Source organism: Rhinatrema bivittatum, chromosome 4, assembly GCF_901001135.1.
Source record: "Rhinatrema bivittatum chromosome 4, aRhiBiv1.1, whole genome shotgun sequence".
Classification (NCBI taxonomy): domain Eukaryota; kingdom Metazoa; phylum Chordata; class Amphibia; order Gymnophiona; family Rhinatrematidae; genus Rhinatrema; species Rhinatrema bivittatum.
This window is the reverse complement of record NC_042618.1, coordinates 5,060,058-5,079,650: the sequence shown is the minus strand read 5'-3', so window position 1 is coordinate 5,079,650 and position 19,593 is coordinate 5,060,058. Positions and strand designations below refer to the sequence as shown.

The following is a 19,593-nucleotide window of genomic DNA, read 5'->3' as shown; positions in this document are numbered from 1 at the left end:
GATCTCCTCACCCCCAAACCCTTTTACCAGAAGTGATACCCGGCTGCTCCTGCCTTGGTGGTGGTCTCTGAAGATTTAACCTCTCTGCATAAAAGATTGAGCACAAATCTAGACTAGCTGGTTCAGGAAAACTTAGAGAGAGAAGAGACAGAGAAATGAGTATAATTTCATATTTTGATTTGCTGGTATAAACAGCTCCATAGGAAATCTCTAAGATATTTGTTCCTTCTAAACCATTTTAATGGTTTCTAGTGTTCTGGTATGAAGACATAACTGCTTGAGATGTTAAAATATCCTTAGCACAACACTCACTTTAGATGTTTACTGCATGTATTCCATTCCCTATAAGAAAAAATATACAGTAAAAAGGTTAGCTAAGTAGAAACTTATTTTTGTTTTAAGTTTAATTCTTACAGGATTTTCATGCCTTCCTTGTAAAGATGGATTTTACAGTACCTTAGTATTCCTGCAGGAGGCAGCAGCAAGCAGCAGGCTAGTCCGGGCGTTCTAGCCACACAGGAAGACGGGCATTCACATTGTATAGCAGGAAGCTGGAAACTGTGACCAGTGGAATCTGATTGGTGGACAGGCAGCGCATGTCCTGATCTAGAGGTCAATATTCAAAGCGTGTTCAGCGCTATTTTGCTGGATAAGTGGGACTTATGCGGCTAGTTAGAGGCCGCTCAATATGCGCCCACGTTCAGGGACCTTTGCTTAGCCATATTAAGTTCTTTATACAGCTAAAAAGCAGCATATGTTGTGGGTGGTCAGTGGGCAGATTGGGGAGGAGCGAGCTAGCCGTACAACTTAGGAGGGTAACTGCCGATATTCAGAATTAGCTGCATAAGGTGTATGGCTAAGCTAGACATGCCATAGAGCAGGTCTAACCTTAAGCCACTTAGACGTATCTGGCTAAGTGCTCAGTTATACTCGTATATTCAGCGGCATAGCTGTGCTGCTGCATATAATTCGTAACTTAGCTGGATAAGTTCTAACCGGCTACGTTACTTAACCAGCCAGTTTTGAATATTGACCCTAGAGAGATGACCTAAATACAGGAGGAAAGTGAGGCTATTTATTGTTCCTGAGTGGGGCCCCTATAGCTAAAAGCCTGATTAGAAAGGAGCTGCCATGGTGTTTGGCCAAGAGCAACATAACATACAAAGTGCAAAGTTCACTCAGGGACAAATTGAAATGTCCACAAGCAGTGCTGTTTCAATGTCACCAGTAAAGTCTACACACTTTCAGGGCCTCAGACAGGAATTTCAGTGCCGTTGCAAAGATATTTTATTACTGATGCTTGAAGGTTGCTCCAGTACTTACTGACCAGATAGGTATTTCAGTATTAGGGCAGTATAATTACAGGGCTGATACAATACAGAGGCAGTGGTATCAGTGGAGAGTTCTGCCAAATAACCTTTTTACAGCATGCAATTACACGCTGCACGCTGAATATCTCTAGATGTTTGACTACGTATGTGACTGAGGAATTCTGCAGAACCCAAAGCAATGTGGAGTTATAGTACTTGGCAAACCCAAGAAGCCAATTTTGGGAAATTATTGGCTGACTCCACAGCCACAAGGGGTATGAATGGACGGGGCTGATACATCACCAGCACTAAGTAGGTTTATTTCCTCTATGATATTAAAATGTGTTGTGCTTGACATAAAATCCCACAATATCATTTTCTGCATCCTCTTATGTGCTCTACAATGAGCCTAAAATTCCTGTGTCGTAATGTTGCCGCACATTTCACCAAAATATCGTAACATGAGCATGTGAATTCCAGGCATCTTATCCAATAAACACAGCACACTGAAGCTGCGACACATTTTGGAGTGCACTGAGCATGGAGTATCGTGGGTGCCGGGTTAGTCCATTTGAAGCCGAAGAAATAAGGGGCAACAGACAAGTTGAACGCGAGACCTTTCCATTGGAGTAATAAACCTGTGACGAGTTTTCGAGACCTGTTTAATTAGTTATTTGATTTACATTCCATCTTTCAGGCACTTCAAAACGGATTACATTCTGGTACTGTACGCAGCAGTCACACCGGTTTAAATAGCACAGGAACAGCAAGGCCAGCAGGTTGCAGGTTATATCTGTAAAGAAATTCAAATAAAGAAGGAGAGTGCTGGATGCAGAAAATAATCATGGGAAAAAAAGTACCTAGAAATGTGGCTTTAAAGCACAAACATTTAGTTCTATGGAGGAAAAACTTAAGCAACTCATGCCTTTGAAATGGCATGAAAAAAGCACCATCATGAGTTTAAAAACCTCCGTTTTTTTTTTTATTTTTTGCTTGATTATTATTTCATCAAAAAAGATAGTGTATTCTGAAAGTGCGAATAATTAGCAATTTTAAAATCTTAATGCTACAATGCAGTACACAGGAAGCACTTATCTTTAAATTCTATACAGGAAGTTAAGCCAATTGATTACAAACTGTCCAACTTGTAAATCTATTTCTGTTCTCATTGACTCAAAAGCCTTTCCCGATCTCCTCCTCGTGGGCGTTTTGCAACAAAGTCAATCGCAAAAAATCTACACTGCGAGAACTTGTGAAATGCCTCTACAGACTGTGCCACGAGTGGCGCATCAACGCATCCACGCTTGAGAGTGCTTTTATGTTCCGATACGCCTTTCAGACGTGGGCGCACATCCTGTATAGAATGGGCACATTTCACATAGAATAGATTTTTAGACAATGTATGCCTTTTTATTGTTGGCCAACCCGGACTCTTTTTAAAAACGGGAGGAAGTTACCCGGCCGTGGTCATATGTTTCACCTCACTATAGAACGCTTGGCATATGTGAGCAAGCATAATCTGCTGACTTGTTTTGTTGAAGTTTTGTTGATGATGTGAGAATGATTCTCAAAGATCTTTTTTATTTTTTTACAGATAAAAAGCACTAGATATCATTTTTCCCCGACGCAGCCCCAAGCGGGCGAAATGCTGCCAGCATCGGATGCCGGGATCAAAAATGAAAGATAAGAGCTTCCTGTGCATTGCGTTACAGCATTAAGATTTAAAAATTGAAAATTATTCACACATTGGGAGTACACTATATACTTTTTGATGAAATAATAATCAAGCAAAAAAATCTAAAAAAACCCCCCAGAGCTTTTTAAACTCATGATGGTACTTTTTTCATACCATGTCAAAGGCATGAGTTGCTTAAGACCTGGCATCTGAAGTGTTTCCTCCATAGAACAAAATGTTTGGGCTTTAAAACTACGTATTTTGAATGCCATTCCTGTGATTACATATGTAAGGAACTGCAAGCATTCCTTACCAAAAGGAGCGAACCAAATTCCTGGAAATTAGTCAGCTCAAGGTTTGGGTTTGCTCCCCCATGTGAGAGAAGCCCTCTATAAACGCTTGCCACCATCTCCCAGCGTGGATTTTTGAGTTGGATCTCCTGAGTTGGCCTATGCTCTTCTCTGGATCTCTGTCTACACAGAGATCCACGTTGAAAAGCATTTCATTGGCTAAGAAGTTATCCGGCTAGAATTTAGCTGGATAAGTTAGGGGCCTAACTGGGAGGGGCTGAGTTAGCCAGCTAACTTTGCTCGGCCTGTCGAGCTCTCGTTAAACTCCCCCATTCTCAGCGAGGAGGAATTTGAGAAGTATGATTTGAGATCTTTTGCTGCGGATGCAGGTGAGAGTCACCTGGGAGAGTGAAAGTCCAGGTGCCCCTTTGGTGTGACAGAGAGAAAGTTGAGGACCAGAGAAGACTCTGGGGGAGGTGTAAGATCTGGTCTCGCTTTTTATAATGGAAGCAACCTGGGATATCATTTTCTTCCCATTCCCGGGGAGAGGATCTAGAGATTGCACTGCAAAGGGAGGAGACGCAGGGGCCAAATTCCCCAAGGAACCGGCTAGAGTATTTGGAGGAATTTTGTTGAAAGAGAGAAAGAGTCACACATTTATTAAACTTCAATCTGTAAACATCAATTTGGCTATTTGTTTTTCAATCTGAGCTCTAAAGATCAATGAATTTACTTTTACAACCTATCAGTAAAATTGACTTGGATCCGACTGTTTCCTGAGTGATTACTGCTGCTGTTGCGGTTGGGAGATCATCCGTGCTGTTTACAGAGGACTAACAAGGTGCTTTGGGGTAAACAATGGTAAAGGCTTCCTGCACAGGAGATCCTGGCCTCTCAGACTGGGGGCAAGGAGTGCGTAGAGCTGTGCCATTAGGGTCCAAAACTGAGGTGTGAGCCGCTGGGTCGGTTATCAGGGCCCAGTAAAGGGGCCTGACAGAGGTGAAATAAAACGATACACTTCCCAGGAGCCTCTGTGTGATAATGACTGCATTAAATACATCTGGGTTGCCCGCGTTTAATTGTCTTCGCTGCAAAATCTTTGCCCGGCGCTGACATTCCCTTTAAGCAGCCTCACAGTGGGAGGGTAAGAGAAATGTTCAGTATGGCAGAGGGCACTTCCTTCTTCTCTGTGCTGTCTTAGTTTTCTGCCTAGGAAGGTTTATTCTTGTCCTTGTTTACATTCGGAGAAGGGCAGGACTGGAAGCCCTCGTCGCCGTGCGGCTTTCCCATGTGAGTATGAGCTCTGCTGGCATCGTGGTGGCTTTCTGTTCATTCATTTGATTTCCATTCTGCCTCTCGTGACGGGTCAGCCACTTCGGAGCGGATTACGATCAAGGAGGGGAGGCAACTCCCTGTCCCTAGCAGGCTTACAGCCTAAGGAGCCCGGGTTACTGAGGCTTTTCTCCCCCTCTGTCTCCATGGGGGGAAATGCTCAGCCAATAAAGCAAGGGAGGTTGAAGTGACTTGCCCAAGGCCACAAGGAATTGAGTGGAATTTCAAGTCTGGCTTCCTCGGGTCGTAACCTGCCCGTCTATGCAGCAGGTTACGCCTCCACTCAGGGTGCAAGGGGATTAGGCACCCTAGGCACCTTCTGCCTACCCCCCTCCCCCGTCATGCTGCCCTACCCCAGTCGCACTGCCCCCCCCCCTAATGGTCGGCGCCCTAGGCCCTGGCCTAGCGTTCGCCAGCCCTGCCTCCACTTCAGCCCTGCACGATTCAAGCGGAAAATGAAAAGGAGAAAACGGCCTGATATCCAGCACGGGACGCCCCGGTTACCCGCAGTGCTGGAATGGCCTTGCGGGAAATTGAGCGTCTCCTGGTGGGCCCGAGTTGAGGCCGAGACACTGGGAGCGAGGAATAAAGAGTGTGGGGGAGGTAGGTGCGATGCCGCCCAGGGGTCCTGAAGTGCAGAGCCTGGGAACGGTAGGCTGAAGCCCTCCCAGGTGGAAAGTCGGGGAAGCAGCAGTGCTGTTCCTCTCCAGCTGTTGGGAGCTGGCCCGAAGGCAGACTTTACGTTCTGGCTGGCAGAAAGATGTTTCCTCTCCTTCGGGCCGGGTCTGAAGGGGGCTGCACTGAACTCTCTTAGGCTGTTTGGATCTCACTCCTGGTTTGCCCACTAAGGGAAACCTTTTGGCTATTTGGTTTACTCTCCTGTGTTATCTTAGGACAGGAAGCACCACTTCTGTTGATGAAGTGAGCAGACGCTGAGAGTGGGACAGAGAGAGGCCTGGTCTCTTCCGCTGGGCCCCTCTCCTTATACCTTTACTGAGCTGTAACCTGCAACCTCCTGGCACATGCACGCAACCTTCTGCCATTCTGATTCTGCCCTAAAACGAGCCGATAAAGGGAGCACAGATCTCCAAACCTCGTCACAGCTCTATTACGCCCACAAAGAGGTCTCACCGCCAACTTATTTCTTGATATATCTTACCAAGCCAGCCTCTGCCCCTACACACAATTTGCATGAAGCCCCCGGATTGATTGTGTGTGTGCACAGCACCTCGGGCGGGAGTTAAAAATGTGTTCTCAGATTAACTCACTTCGGATCTTTTGTTAAGTCCCTTTTATCGCCCTGCGGGTTGAACCACAGGAAATCCCCTGCTCCTTATCTCTGCGTTCTTCTCCCCACATCCAGAAGTTAGCGACCTCCTTGCTTTCAGGGCACATTTCTATGTGCAGCTAGTCTAGGAGCAAGTCCACTCGAACCGTGGCCACTGCACACACACCTAACATGGTCTTGAAGAAAGCTAGGGGAGCCGCATTGAGTTTCTGACGTGGCTCCAGACCACCCCTAGCACACTGGGCAGGCCTCCTGTTTCAGACTCTGCTTCACTGCAGGCATGGACACGGCCTGCTTTCCTCTGAGAAGCTGCAACAGAACTGCCTCGGCCGCTCCCTCTGGTAACCCTGGAATCCCAGACAGCCCCCTGGCATACAGAGGGAAAGAAAGCATAAGCAAGCAATCAGGAGGTCAAGAAGTCCCATTCCCCCTCTCAGACTCTTCACGTGTTACCCTGAGCTCTTTCCAGTCTCAGGGGCCGATGCAATACAGGGCGCTCACACGAGCGCACTGTTTAACCTGCTGTCGGACGCGGGTTAAATAGGCGCTAATCCACCCCCTAATGCAATAAAAGGATTAGCGCCCATTTAACGCGCGTCCGACGCGGAGTGAATGAGTTAGCGCTCATCATATGCAAATGCATGCGAATGAGGCTATTACTCATTCACTCCAATGCAAAAAGATAAATGTGCGTCTCAGACGCACATTTATCGCTCAGATATGAACGCCTGCCTGGAGCAGGCATCAATAGCTCAGCGCATTGAAAAGAAATACAGAAAAGCAGGAAAAAACTGCTTTTCAGTACGTCTCCAATAAAAAAAAATTACCTCGGCACACCGAGTTATGAAGACCGACGCTTATGCCGAGTTTATCGGCATCAGTTTTCATAACCGGCAACTGCCGCGGGGTCGCGTTAGCAAGGAGGCGCTAAGGTCGCGCAAGCGACCCTAGAGCCTCCTTGCTAGCGTGACCCCCTGATTTGCCTATTGCATGGTGCCCGCTTTCCGCAAAACGTCTTGCATCGGCCCCCTCGGGAAGGAAGAGCCGCAGGCGTCCAATATCAGTGTGAGGTGCTGGCTGCTGCTTCGGGATCTTGGCTGCACAGCTTCTACCCCTGGCCAGGACCCATTTCCTGGCCAGCCTGCGTCCTTTTAAATAAATGTACATCGACAGGAGGACTTTGGGAAGAACAGTTTATTGCTAAGCATATCCTTTAACGAAAATTCAAATAAGAAAAATAAACCTCTCAGGGAAGGAGAAAGAAGGAAAAAAAAAAGACAGCAGCAGTAACAGCACAGAAAGGTGAATGGGATACTTCGGATTTCTGTATATAAAACAAGAAGAAAGTATGCACATGGTCATCCAAAGCTGCTCAAGAAAAAGATACACAAAATGTAACAAAAAGGTTTGTTTTAATCGCCCTCAAATTAATAATAATAATAATAATAATAATAATAATGGGGAAAAATAAGGAAGCAGAAAATTGGTTTCACAAGACTTCAAGACTCCAAGAACAGCAATCTTATACAGACAACGAGATATAATCAACCCCGCATGGTTTTCAGCCAATTAAGTTCTCTAAAATCGTGCTTTCATACCTGTAAAACACAGCTGCTTTACTGTTGTAAAAATAAAAATAAGACTGTATCTACCCTAAGGAAAACTCCGTCCCCGCACACGTCCATCGCCAGGAGCTGCCACGTCCTTTCCTTGCTGGGCTGTCAAGGCGTCTTCTCGGTTGCGGCACTGGGGGACCCACAGAGCCCTGCCAGGCTTACCAAGACCAGCAAGGGTAGGCGACCAACACCAAAGCAGCTGACTTATTTTCTCTTTACCAAAATACCCGCCCCTCCCCCCCCCTAACATTTTATACACTGCAGATATCCCCCAAGTCACCCTCTCTTAGCTTTTGTTTTTCCCGCTGCATATTCCTCCGATTCTTTTGCTCTTCCTGCACGAACAGGAAGGGCCTAGGAAACCACCACCGGTTGGTTCATTGCTCTGTACAATGAGGTTACCCCTTCCAAAACATCTTGAAAGAAAAAATGCGGAACTCAAATTATACACAACGGAATTGTACTCCAGCAAAAAAACAATCAAGGAAAAGTAATAACGTCTGTAAACAAGGCTTGATAACGCTTTCTTTGTGTGTCTTCTCTCTCAGCGGGAGGCAACTGTGACAAAGTTGTAATCTTAAGCCCCCCTCCCACCTTCCCGCCAGTAGATCTGCAAGTGGCAACCTGCTCACTGTCAACTCAGGAAGGAGCCTTGGACAGGAGAGCTACTGCATCAGTCTTCCAACAGGCACGCCAACGCCATAATAAATATCTCTGTATATAGCTCTAGGTATATATATTACTCTAGTAGTCAATTCCTCTTTTGTTTGTAGACTTATTAGTCGTTTTGTCACAACAGCTTTCTTAAATTATTCATATTATTGTTTTGTTATAAAAAAGGGGAAGAGGAAGGACTTGGGGGGGATGAAAACAGAGGGCCAGTAACAAACGAGCTACCAAATCAAATGATCATACATGAAAAAAAAGGCCCCCAGACCAGTACATTGGTTCCTCTTAGCTAGTTTGGCGGTTGTGACTTTTACTGTGTACTGTCACAAGTTGAACTCCCACAAATCTTCATCCTCAAGTTTTGTTTTTTTTTATTTGGATTTAAAAAAAACCCCCACCAAACAAAAACTCAATTTCTTTGCATGCATTGTAACAAGTCATGAACCCAGAAGGCTGAGAAATGGCCATGTTAGCTCTTGTGGTCGTGGCTTCCCGCCAGAGTGCTGACGGCATGCAGGCTGGGCCTGCCCCACTTCAAAATGCTGAAGCCACCCAGCCCTGCCTCCCAGAGGTTCGAACTCACTGTCTGGTTCGTTGCAAAAGATGAGCAACGGAGCACAGTGACACCGGAACCTGGCATGGCCACATCTCGTTCACCCTCACTCTCTCCAAACAAAAGACCTTTTTATTCATTTCTTTATTTTGTACCTAAATAAGACTTTTACATCTGCATCTTTCAAGATCCCTAAAGTTACTGGACCACACATTTTATTTTCTAGCTTATCCATGTAGGTTTTTTTTTTCTTTTTGTTTTTTGTTCAGAATGTTAGAAGTAAATTTTAAACAAAGAAAACCAAAAAGTACAGGACCGCAACACAGTAAGGTCGCAGGTAGGACTCGCTGGGAGTAAAGAAGTCATGAACAGTCGTGTACTGCATTTTGCTGCAAGTTCCCATTGGCCTAGATGGAAACTTTAGGTCCGCTAAGTTGTGTAGCTTTCATGCCACTTGGCAAAGGTCTCTAGTGTGCTTTATATTACAGTAAGAGCACAGTTCATCGTCTCCAGTGTCAGTGGAAACGTTGGACAGCTGGGCTGTTCTGTACTGCCCACCCGTCACACTGCAGGACAGACCTGCCAGTCAGTTGCAATTGCACAGTTAGCTGAAAATGTCTTTTGGATTTTACACATAATACTCTTTGTCCTTGTTTTTCGGTTTCTTGTGGCCGCTCTTGGCGCCCTGCTGCTTCTCCTTCACCAACGTGCCGTTGCTCTGCGCCGAGTTGCTGATATAATTCCGAGTCTCGTCCACCTGATAGGAGCCCTCGTCCCTGTTCCTGTACTTGTACATGGCGTACAGGAGGATGAGGATGCAGAGCGCGGCGGCAGCCACAATGCCGATGACCATCCCCGTGGTGCTGCTGGACTCGCGGACCACCTCCGAGGCCCCCGGAACCCGTCTGATTCCCGGCTCTGTGGGGTTTGCTGTGGGCACATTACGGAACATGGGGGAAGTTACTAGGGAACTCTTCACCTTTGTGCTGTCTAGCTCAGCGGCAGTGGGAAACGGTAGCAAGACTAGGTCAGGCTGGGGTTTGAGCTCACGGTTATTCAATTTGCCGGCTGGCAATTTGGGTACCATCTTAGCCGAGGACGAAGCTGTGGAGCGGATCAGCTCGGGGGGCAAAGATGTGGTAGAAGTCCTACCAATTTCGGAGCCTTTCTTAGGTCTAAAGTCCTTGGATTCCCACTTGGGCGCATGTGCTTTGTAGCCACCTTCGAAGCCTGATGTGGAAAGACTCTTATCTGTTACCAAGGAGAAGGTGGTGTAAAAATCTTCATCATCAGTAGGGGGCAGGTTAGAGTCAAAGGTTTCCCCTGAGCCATACCCAGATATCACCAAGCCATCATCATCACAAGCATCGCTGCCTTGGTCCGACAAGCAAGGTAACCCCGCCTCAGAGGTCATGGACAGGGAATCTTTGGTGGTCTCAATAATGGTGAGGAGGGGGCGAGAGGTAGGGGGGAGTGTAATGAAAGGTGCACGAGTAGCTAGAGGAGGGGTAGCTAAGGGGTCTTCTACAAGGACAGGGATCACTAATTCACCTCCTGGGATTCAAAAGAGAAGAAGAAGAGAAGATTAGTAAACAACTTGTTCCCAGAGCATCACGGTCAAGTCCCTCACCTCCCAGGCTAAAGCTGGGGCAGGATGGCAAATGCTCTCCTGCCACTCCCACACTTCTCCTCCTCCTCCCTCTGCCCATCAGCTCTCCCCCATGCGCTCCTCTTTTCGTGATCCCCCCAGATCTGGTGCTCAGGCCATTGGCTTGTCAGGTACTCTCAAGTGATAACCTGTTCGTGTCCTGCTAGCAGAAAGAGCTGGACCTAGCGGCAGAAGCACTCCGACTGCAGGACAAGCGTGCACCCGGGGACTGCCACGTAACTGCTGCTGCCTTCCACTGCTGGAAGAGAGGAAGTTAATGCCTGCAGCCTTCATCTAACTTTGCCCGCAAATGCATGGGAAACCCCTTTCAAGTGCATCCCCAAGATAAGCTGCTTTCCAACTCAAAAGGGAAGAACCTTAAATTACGACTGTGGAAGATGTCCCCATGGTCTCAGTCAACGGATAACTGCATCACACAGGTACGATGGGACGGGCTACAAATACTCGTTCCATTTCACTCTGGCCCTTGTGACCACGAGAGCTCTTTGCTACTGGGGTGCAGCCGTGCTGTGACCTTTTAATGGAGACGTGCTGAATTTATTAGTTGAAAACGTGAACGTGTTTCATGCACTCTGTGACTGCTCCACTGGAGCAGAGTCTGACACAGGGGCTGGGTTCCCTGCTGCCCTGATAGCGGATGCTGACTACCCGGTGATTGGAGGTTATCAGCTCATGAAGGAACACACCCTCAGCTCCGTGCTCCATTTGCTTGTAAAAGATAACTACATTTAAAAAAAAAAATCAAAAGTCAAATTCCTTAGTGAAAAAGGAGCATTAGATTAGCTGTATTGGTCCTTTTCCACCAATGGAAAAACACCAGTGGTTCTAGAGCCACAGACCCCCACAACCCATTAAAAAATGTACCAAATACACTGAAACGACCCATGTACCAAAGTTGTATATTGAGGCTTTGCTGCTGGACAGGAGAATACAACAGAAAAACTCACACCTATAATGCCCCTAAACCAGGAATATCTCTAAGGTTTGTATACCATTACACCGATAGGAAAATAAAGCTTACTTTTATATTGTTATTCTAAAATCCTATAAAGCTCTCGTGTGCACTCTGGACCTCTGGCTGTGGTCATTTTTGGAAGAATCTCAGAAATCCCATGCTTGTCTCCTACTGTGTGCATGAGATTATCTTTGATATGGAAGCTGCTCACAAGAGATATGTGACTGCTTCCACTGTTATCCACTTTGGAAGAATTGCACAGAACTTGCTGGTTACAATGGGGCCGATGGCATACAGTGCGCTCAGCCTAGTGCATGTTTTGGACGCACTAGGATAACTCCCGATGCAATAATGGGATCTGCACGTTCAAAACGCGTGTCCAAACCTGCACGTAGCTAATAGCGCTCACCACACGTAAATGCCACGTCGATGAGGCTGTTAGCTAGTAAAAAAAATCACGGTGCACCCAACGCGCACATTTTAACCCTCAAAAATTAACGCCAGCCCCGGAGATGATGAAAAGTCTTGAGGTGCCCCCCAAACCATCAACAGAAAAGCAGAAATACTGCTTTCTGTGGTTCCTCTGACTCAATATCGTCACAGTATTAAGTAGGAGGAACCACAGAAAGTAGCAGTATGAAAAAAAAAGAAAGTCTTTGACGGGGCTCAGGTTAGGAAAATGGACGCTCTATTTACCGACCTTCATTTCCCTAACCCATGGCTGTGCGCAGAGCCACCTCTCCCCTGCGCACGATGCCAAGGACGTGCCAGGGACACACAATGCTCTTTTTCGAGTGGCTGTTCATTTGCGTATCGCCTCGCGGGTTAGGAAAAACAGACGCCCAGTTTGGATGCCCATTTTTAGCACATTTCGTTGGCCCGAATCTGCTTTTTTTTCTCCTCTCTCTCCAGTCGGCTTACTGGGGCGAGTCAGCTAAGAGATGGACAGGAAACGGCTTCAGACACGAAAAACCCCAGCACTGTTCCTCTTCCCACCTCAAAGCTGAAGCTGCCTCCTCTGTCCCACCAGCCAGCAGACTTGGCTCCCTTGCAGTACCCATCTCAGCTTGGCAGACTGTTATCCTATGGCAATATTTCAACCTTTAGGATAATCAGTCCCCGTCCTGCCTTGAATGAGTTATTTACTTGTATCGAACATCCAAAGCACAATCACAACATTTCCTGCATTGCATCCTGGGAATTCAAACACTCTTACAAACCAATAGGGCTACCTATTAAGTACCATTTTGCTGCAGTTTTACATTTTCATTTCAATATAAATTCAGAAGACTATCAAAATACCTGGCAGGAGCCAAACCAGATGATGAAAGCTCGACTTCTACCATTTGTAAATTGGATGTACCCCACTATAACTGATTTCACTAGAACAGCAGAAAGAAAGCATCAACATGCAGATGTCAGTGAATCCTGATGCTGCTGTCTTCTTATTGTGATAACAATTACCAGGATGAGACCATGAGCCATAAGCCGTAATATGTAATATGTGGACATGTGACCAGGGAGTACTCTGCTTCTAATGCCATGCCCGAGCACAAGAACATAAGAAATGCCATATCGGATCAGAATGATTGTCCAGTGAGCTCAGGATCTTGTCTCCAACACTGGCCAGTCTGGGTCACTTAGAAGCATTTGGCTGATCCTCATGGGTAGATCCAGTCCCTGTTGCTCATTCCTAGCAGTAAAGTGCTGGCAATCCCCATACCTGCCTGGCAAATGACTGTTAATGGTCCTGTCCTCCAGAAACTTGTTCAAACCTGTTTTACATCCAGCTCTACCTATTAACCTTGACCACATCCTCCGGCAACAAGTTCTGCAGTTTTATCGTGTGCCAAATGAAAGAACGTTCCCTTGCTCTCCCATCCAAATGGCTCTCACTGCCCATTAAAACATAATTTGAATAATTTTGTCTGGCATCTGTTGTTGAGGAGGGAGGAACCTCACTGAGCTCTGCCAGCCCGCACAGTTTTCACCGTTGCCACCTTTTGCACTCCTCTGAAGGTGACACACAGCAGGGGCTTTCTGCTCCTTTCTCGGGCCCTGGAGGCCTACTTTACCACTGACGAGGAAAGCTGAGCCTACCCAGGGCTGATGAGGCCACCTCCTCAACTAGGGTCCCTAGGAACCTGAGAAGTGGAGAGGAAAAACATGGGATCTTATGGGAAACCAAACTGTCTGTTACAAGACTCGGAAAGGTATATTAGATCTGTTGAGCAAGGCTTGCTAGCATCCCTTTAGGTGATATTAGGATTGGATATCCGCTATTATTAAATGACATTCATCTACAATTTTAATGCACCATCTGTGACATACAACTGCAGTAATAAGGTTGGCAGGTTTTTAATCGGCCATCGATTGCATCTGAAGTGTCTTTATCTTTGAAAAGCTACGGTCTAATTCCTAGCACTGCTTCCCTCTGCCAGAAGCATGCCCTTGCACTGTGGGAGAGGACTGTACAGTTGTCTTTCTCTTTCACATTAGCTATAGTGTTGAGTGGTAGAAAACAGCAGACGTCCGTGGTAATTCCTGGCCCCTGCCATGTAATGCTCTCCTCGGCTCCCTTTATTGAGAATCTCGAACATGGCCCCAAACCACTCTCATCCCCTGCTGTTCTCTGGATCAGCAGCTGCAAGGTCTTAGCAAAAACCAGATGCCTGAAATGTTAATGGTTTGCAATGGCACAAACTTTCTGTAGGGGTGCTTGGGCTAGAAGAACTCGATGCAGGCAATCAGGAATGTACGTGTTGCGTCAGTCGCTGCTCGAAGCCCTCACTCCGCCCTTTTACCTCTGTGGCGACTCCCTCCGGGTCTGATGGACAGATAGCTGCCGCGGCGTCTTCTTGCCGTCTCCCTCCGGTGTCCCCGGGCCGGCACGACGCTGCGGATCCACCATGTTGCCTGATGTAGGGCGCGTGCGCTCGCACGCTCCGATTGATGTACCATCAAGGGCGCAAACCTCGGGGGCATTCCCCTGAGATGACGTCTTCCGCTTCCAATATAAAAGGTCTCAGTATTTGCTAACGGATCGAGTTAGCAAGAGATTAGTTCCAAGCTACTCTGCTTCCTTGGACTTACCAGAGGTACCCGCTCCTCGGGGGCCTCGCTCTTTTATTTCAGATTGCAGATAGGAATCGGTACTCGCTCCTCAAGGGCCCATGTTCCTGAACACTCTCAAGATTCTCTACTGCCTGGAAGCTATCGCAGATACAGACATTTGTGAGGTACCATCGTTCTCTCAGAGCTTTCCCTGGAACCAGGTACTCGCTCCTCGAGGGCCAAACCCTTTCCAGCTACTGAGCATCCTTAAGACCTTATGTGAGTTTAGTCATCCAGTTCTGGCTATGAACACAACATACCCTGTCTACTCACTATCTATAGTTTCTCTACAGCTCAGCCACCCTGGGATCGCTGTTCCAGTACCTGAGGGACTTCAGCCCTGCCGGGCACATCAGCTCACTACTGCCACCTCTGGTGGTTCTACTAACCTGTCTAATAAAAGAACTATCTGTGTCTGTCTCCATACCCAAGCCTAGCCGGTGGTCCCTCTCAGGATATCCTCCTGGGGGCGCTGTCATCTGCCATCGGCCCATGGATCCACCTACCTACATTCCTTCACAGCCGAGTGCCCTCTCCAAGCACTCCGCTGGTAACAGATTGCTACTCCTTCCCCATCAGGAGTCTTCAGCAACAGATTCATAATAGATTGCAACTCCGCAGTCTATACCTTAACAGATTGCTAACTACTACCTCTACAGGAGCTGAGCATATCAGATTGCTAACTCCTCCTTCCACAGGAGCCAATTCATATCAGATTGCTAACTCCTCCCTTCTTGAGGAGTAGAGCTTAACAGATTGCTAACTCCTCCCTCTACTGGAGTCGATGCATAACAGATTGCTAACTCTTCATGGAGAACCCTAACAGATTGCTAACTCCTCTCTCTACAGGAGTCAATTCATAACAGGTTGCTAAACTCCTCCTTCCCCAGGAGCCTAAGCGTAACAGATTGCTAACTCCAATGGATCCGGCTTTAAATTGGAGAAGCAGTACTCCTGGGAATCCAGCTAAAGGTATGGGATGTCAGTAATCCCATGGACCCGGCACACCTCTTCGCTTTGCAGGCTATACCGGGCCTGGCTCAACGCATCTCAGAACAGCAAGAAGCCTTGGAGAAACTTAGTGCAGCATTCCATCAACTTCACACACAGAAGATACAAGGCACAGCTTCTACACAAGAAGGTCAGTTACAGGAGGTAACTTTAAAGACTGCTGTTTCACTGGCTGCTCCTATTTGCTTCTCCGGTGAACTCCAGAAGACGCGGGGCTTTTTGAACCAGTGCAGCATGCATTTCACCTTATAGCCTTCATTGTTTCCCATGGGTCTCTCTAAGACCACCTACATCCTGTCATACTTGGATGGGAGAGCCTTGTCGTGGGCATCTACCTTTGGGAACGCAAGGACCCTATTTTGCAGGACATAGAAGGATTTATGGACTTGTTTAAATCCGTTTTTGATGACCCTGCTCGTATGTCTGTTGCTGGGTTTGCTTTAGTGGACTTGAAGCAAGGCAACAGATCATTGGCTGAATTTGCCATAGAATTTAAGACTCTTGCAGCGGAACTTCGCTGGGACCCCAGATGTCTCAAGACTCTCTTCTGCAGAGGCCTGGAAACCCGCTTGAAAGACGAGCTGGCCGCTCGCCAGACACCTGACTCGCTGGAAGAATTGATAGCCTTAGCTACTCGGATTGATTGTCAGCTCCGAGACAAGGTGAAGGAACTCCGGCCTAAGTTGTTAACTGGGTTGAAACAGGCCAGTGCCCCTGCACCTCGGATGGGTCCAGCAATTCCTGCTGTTGATAAAGAGGAACCAAAGCAACTTGGTCATGGTCACTTGACCTCAAAGGAGAGAAGATTTTGGAAGAAACGCGGCCTATGCATGTACTGTGGTCAGTCCGGCCATGACGTCTCTACATGCTCCATTCGTCCAGGAAACGGATGGGCCTAAGTCCCGCAGGAGGACTGTTCTTGGGCCATACTGCGTTATCTCCTCTGCTCTCTCGTTCAGTCTCTGTGACCTCTGAACCAGCTACAATTCGGACCCCTGCCCTGTTGGACTCAGGGGCAGGAGGCAACCTTATTCTCAGACATCTTGTGGAAGACCTGAGGAGTCCCTTCGTCAAATTAGAAGATCCATTATTGCATCACAACTTGAGGTGGGCTTTGGATGTTCCTTTACATCTCCACTTCTCTTGAGGATCTTAATAACATCCTCAGCAGTTCTACTCCTGGCTGCTGATATTCATAGCGGTTGCTATGTTCGCCATGGCTACATGGCGCTCTACATCTTTACCGTCTTCACGGACTATAACTTAGAGATATCTGCTACGATTGTTTCACTCGGAAGTCGTGTCTGAAGTACTACAGCACAATTAGATCCGAAGAAGATATCTCCAGCTACCAGCCTGCTTGTATTGCTGGTGCTGCCACCATCTCTCTTCCAGCTTCATCTACCGAAGAGTTATCCAGAAGTGGGTTTTTGGACATACCCCAACATTGCCACTTCTGTTGAAGGTTCTGTGACGTCCATATCAGCTAAGTCATTGCTGCTGAATTCAACACCTCATCCAGTTACATTACTGAAGATGTACCCTTAGAAGTGGGGTTGGACGGACTCCAACATCGCCACTTCCACTGAATGTTCAGTGACATCATAGCAGCTGAGCTATTGCTGCCGAATTCAACACCTCATCCCGTGACTCACTGAAGAGGTACCTTTAGAAGTGGGGTTGGACGTACCCCAACGTCGCCACTTCCGTTGAAGTCTCGGTGGCGTCTATAGCAGTTAGCTATTGCTGCTAAATACTACCATCTCTCATTCAGCATCATCTACTGGAGAGTCATCTTTAGAAGTGGATTTTGGACATTCTTCTACATCACCACTTCCACTGAATTTCTCAGTGGCGTCTATAGCAGTTAGCTTTTGCTGCTAATACTACCATCTCTCATCCAGCATCTTCTACTGGAGAGTCATCTTTAGAAGTAGATTTTGGACAATTATTCAACATTACCACTTCCACTGAATTCCTCAGTGACATCCACAGCAGCTCCACCCATTGCTGCTGATATTATCAATAACACTCTGCAAGATTCTTCCAAATCTCAAGATCAATCTGTCACCATTATAGAAGACGATTTAGAAATCAAGATTGAAGAGATTCTAGATGTTCGCAACAGAGGCAAGACTTTTGAATACCTTCTGATTTGGGAAGGCTTCGGCCCCGATTTGATCACTTGGGAGCCTCAGACCAATATCTTGGATAAAGAGCTGCTTCATCAGTTTTACCTTGCACACCCTTTGAATCCTAAGCCTGGCACCCGAAGAGGAGATCGCCCTTTGAAGGGGGGTACTGTTGCGTCCATCGCTGCTCAACGTCCTCTATCCACCCTTTTTACCTCTGTGGCAACTCCCTCCGGGTCTGATGGACAGTTAGCTGCCGCGGTGTATTCTTGCCGTCTCTCTCCGGCGTCCCCGGACTGGCACGACACTGCAGATCCGCCATGTTGCCTGATGACGTAGGGCACGCGTGTGCGCGCGCTCCAACTGATGTACCAGCAAGGGTGCGAACCTCAGGGGCGTTCCCCTGAGATGATGTCATCCGCTTCCAATATAAAAGGTCTCAGTATTTGCTAACGGATTGAGTTAGCAAGGATTCTTTCCAAGTTACTCTGCCTCCTTTGACTTACCAGAGGTGCCTGCTCCTTGGGGGCCTCGCTCTCTTTTCTTTATTTCAGATTGCAGATAGGAACCGGTACTCACTCCTCGAGGACCCATGTTCCTGAACACTCTCAAGATTCTCTACTGCCTGGAAGCTATCGCAGATACAGACATTTGTGAGGTACCATCGTTCTCTCAGAGCTTTCCCTGGAACCAGGTACTCGCTCCTCGAGGGCCTAACCCTTTCCAGCTACTGAGCCTCCTTAAGACCTTATGTGAGTTTAGTCATCCAGTTCTGGCTATGAACACAGCATACCCTGTCTACTCACTATCTATAGTTTCTCTACAGCTCAGCCACCCTGGGATCGCTGTTCCAGTACCTGAGGGACTTCAGCCCTGCCGGGCATATCAGCTCACTACTGCCACCTCTGGTGGTTCTACTAACCTGTCTAATAAAAGAACTATCTGTGTCTGACTCCATACCCAAGCCTAGCCGGTGGTCCCTCTCAGGATATCCTCCTGGGGGCGCTGTCATCTGCCATCGGCCCAAGGATCCACCTATCTACATTCCTTCACAGCCGAGTGCCCTCTCCAAGCACTCCGCTGGTAACAGATTGCTACTCCTTCCCCATCAGGAGTCTTCAGCAACAGATTCATAACAGACTGCAACTCCGCAGTCTATACCTTAAAAGATTGCTAACTACTCCCTCTACAGGAGCTGAGCATATCAGATTGCTAACTCCTCCTTCCACAGGAGCCAATTCATAACAGATTGCTAACTCCTCTCTTCTTGAGGAGTAGAGCTTAACAGATTTCTAACTCCTCCCTCTACAGGAGTCAACTCACAACAGATTGCTAAACTCTTCCTTCCCCAGGAGCCTAAGCGTAACAGTAGGGTTTCATGTTTGCATCGATCATAATGACAAACTTGAAAATGGTCCCAAGCCACATGCTCCTAAACTACATGAGATCTTGTTTTGGGAAGAGAGTGAGCTGCAACCATTAAGGTCCTTAAAAACAGGTCATTCTAAAACAGGGCATCACTCTGACTTGCAGCTGACATGAGTCAGGGGATATCAATAGCAGCTAACATTAACTGACAACGTAACACAAGGCGCTGCACAGCACTTTAAGCTGCATCAGCTGAAACCAAGTACAAGAATGTTCTCATACTAAACCATCAGTTGCGGTCCAAAGGAGTCAGGCTGGTGGATCACATCCGGCCTGGAAATTCTGTAGCTCGTCTATTGCTATGAATGGATGTCTGTGAACCACTTCTCCCTACGAGTAAATGCAATACGCCATTCAAGCAGTGAGCCTGGGGGGAGGCTTTACATGGCCGCTCTGGAGGAGTTTCTTTTTAAAACTATCACGCTGCTCTACTGGGAGAAATGGAGATGAACTGAAAGTGTTGCAGCCACCCAAGGAGATTTTTTGTGCAAATCAGAAGCTGTAGTGGCTGGCTCTGTAGACCGACGTTTAGCAAAGAATCATCGCTCCAT

The 19,593-nt window shown here is 47.2% G+C and overlaps 1 protein-coding gene across 17 annotated transcripts in view; it reads right to left on the bottom strand.

Annotated features, from left to right (window-relative positions):
- Positions 1 to 8,860: 8,860 nt before the first annotated feature.
- The window catches only part of NRXN3 (neurexin 3), a 2,187,333-nt gene continuing 2,176,600 nt past the window's right edge, over positions 8,861 to 19,593 (bottom strand). For 14 of the 17 annotated variants that reach the window (XM_029597682.1, XM_029597679.1, XM_029597681.1 and 11 more), the window contains one exon: positions 8,861 to 9,663. In XM_029597682.1, the coding sequence (XP_029453542.1) occupies positions 9,362 to 9,663 (302 nt within the window). In that variant the 3' untranslated portion in view covers positions 8,861 to 9,361. Of the gene's footprint in view, positions 10,288 to 19,593 lie in introns of all 17 variants that reach the window. The other 3 variants (XM_029597677.1, XM_029597678.1, XM_029597694.1) reach the window with 2 other exon arrangements.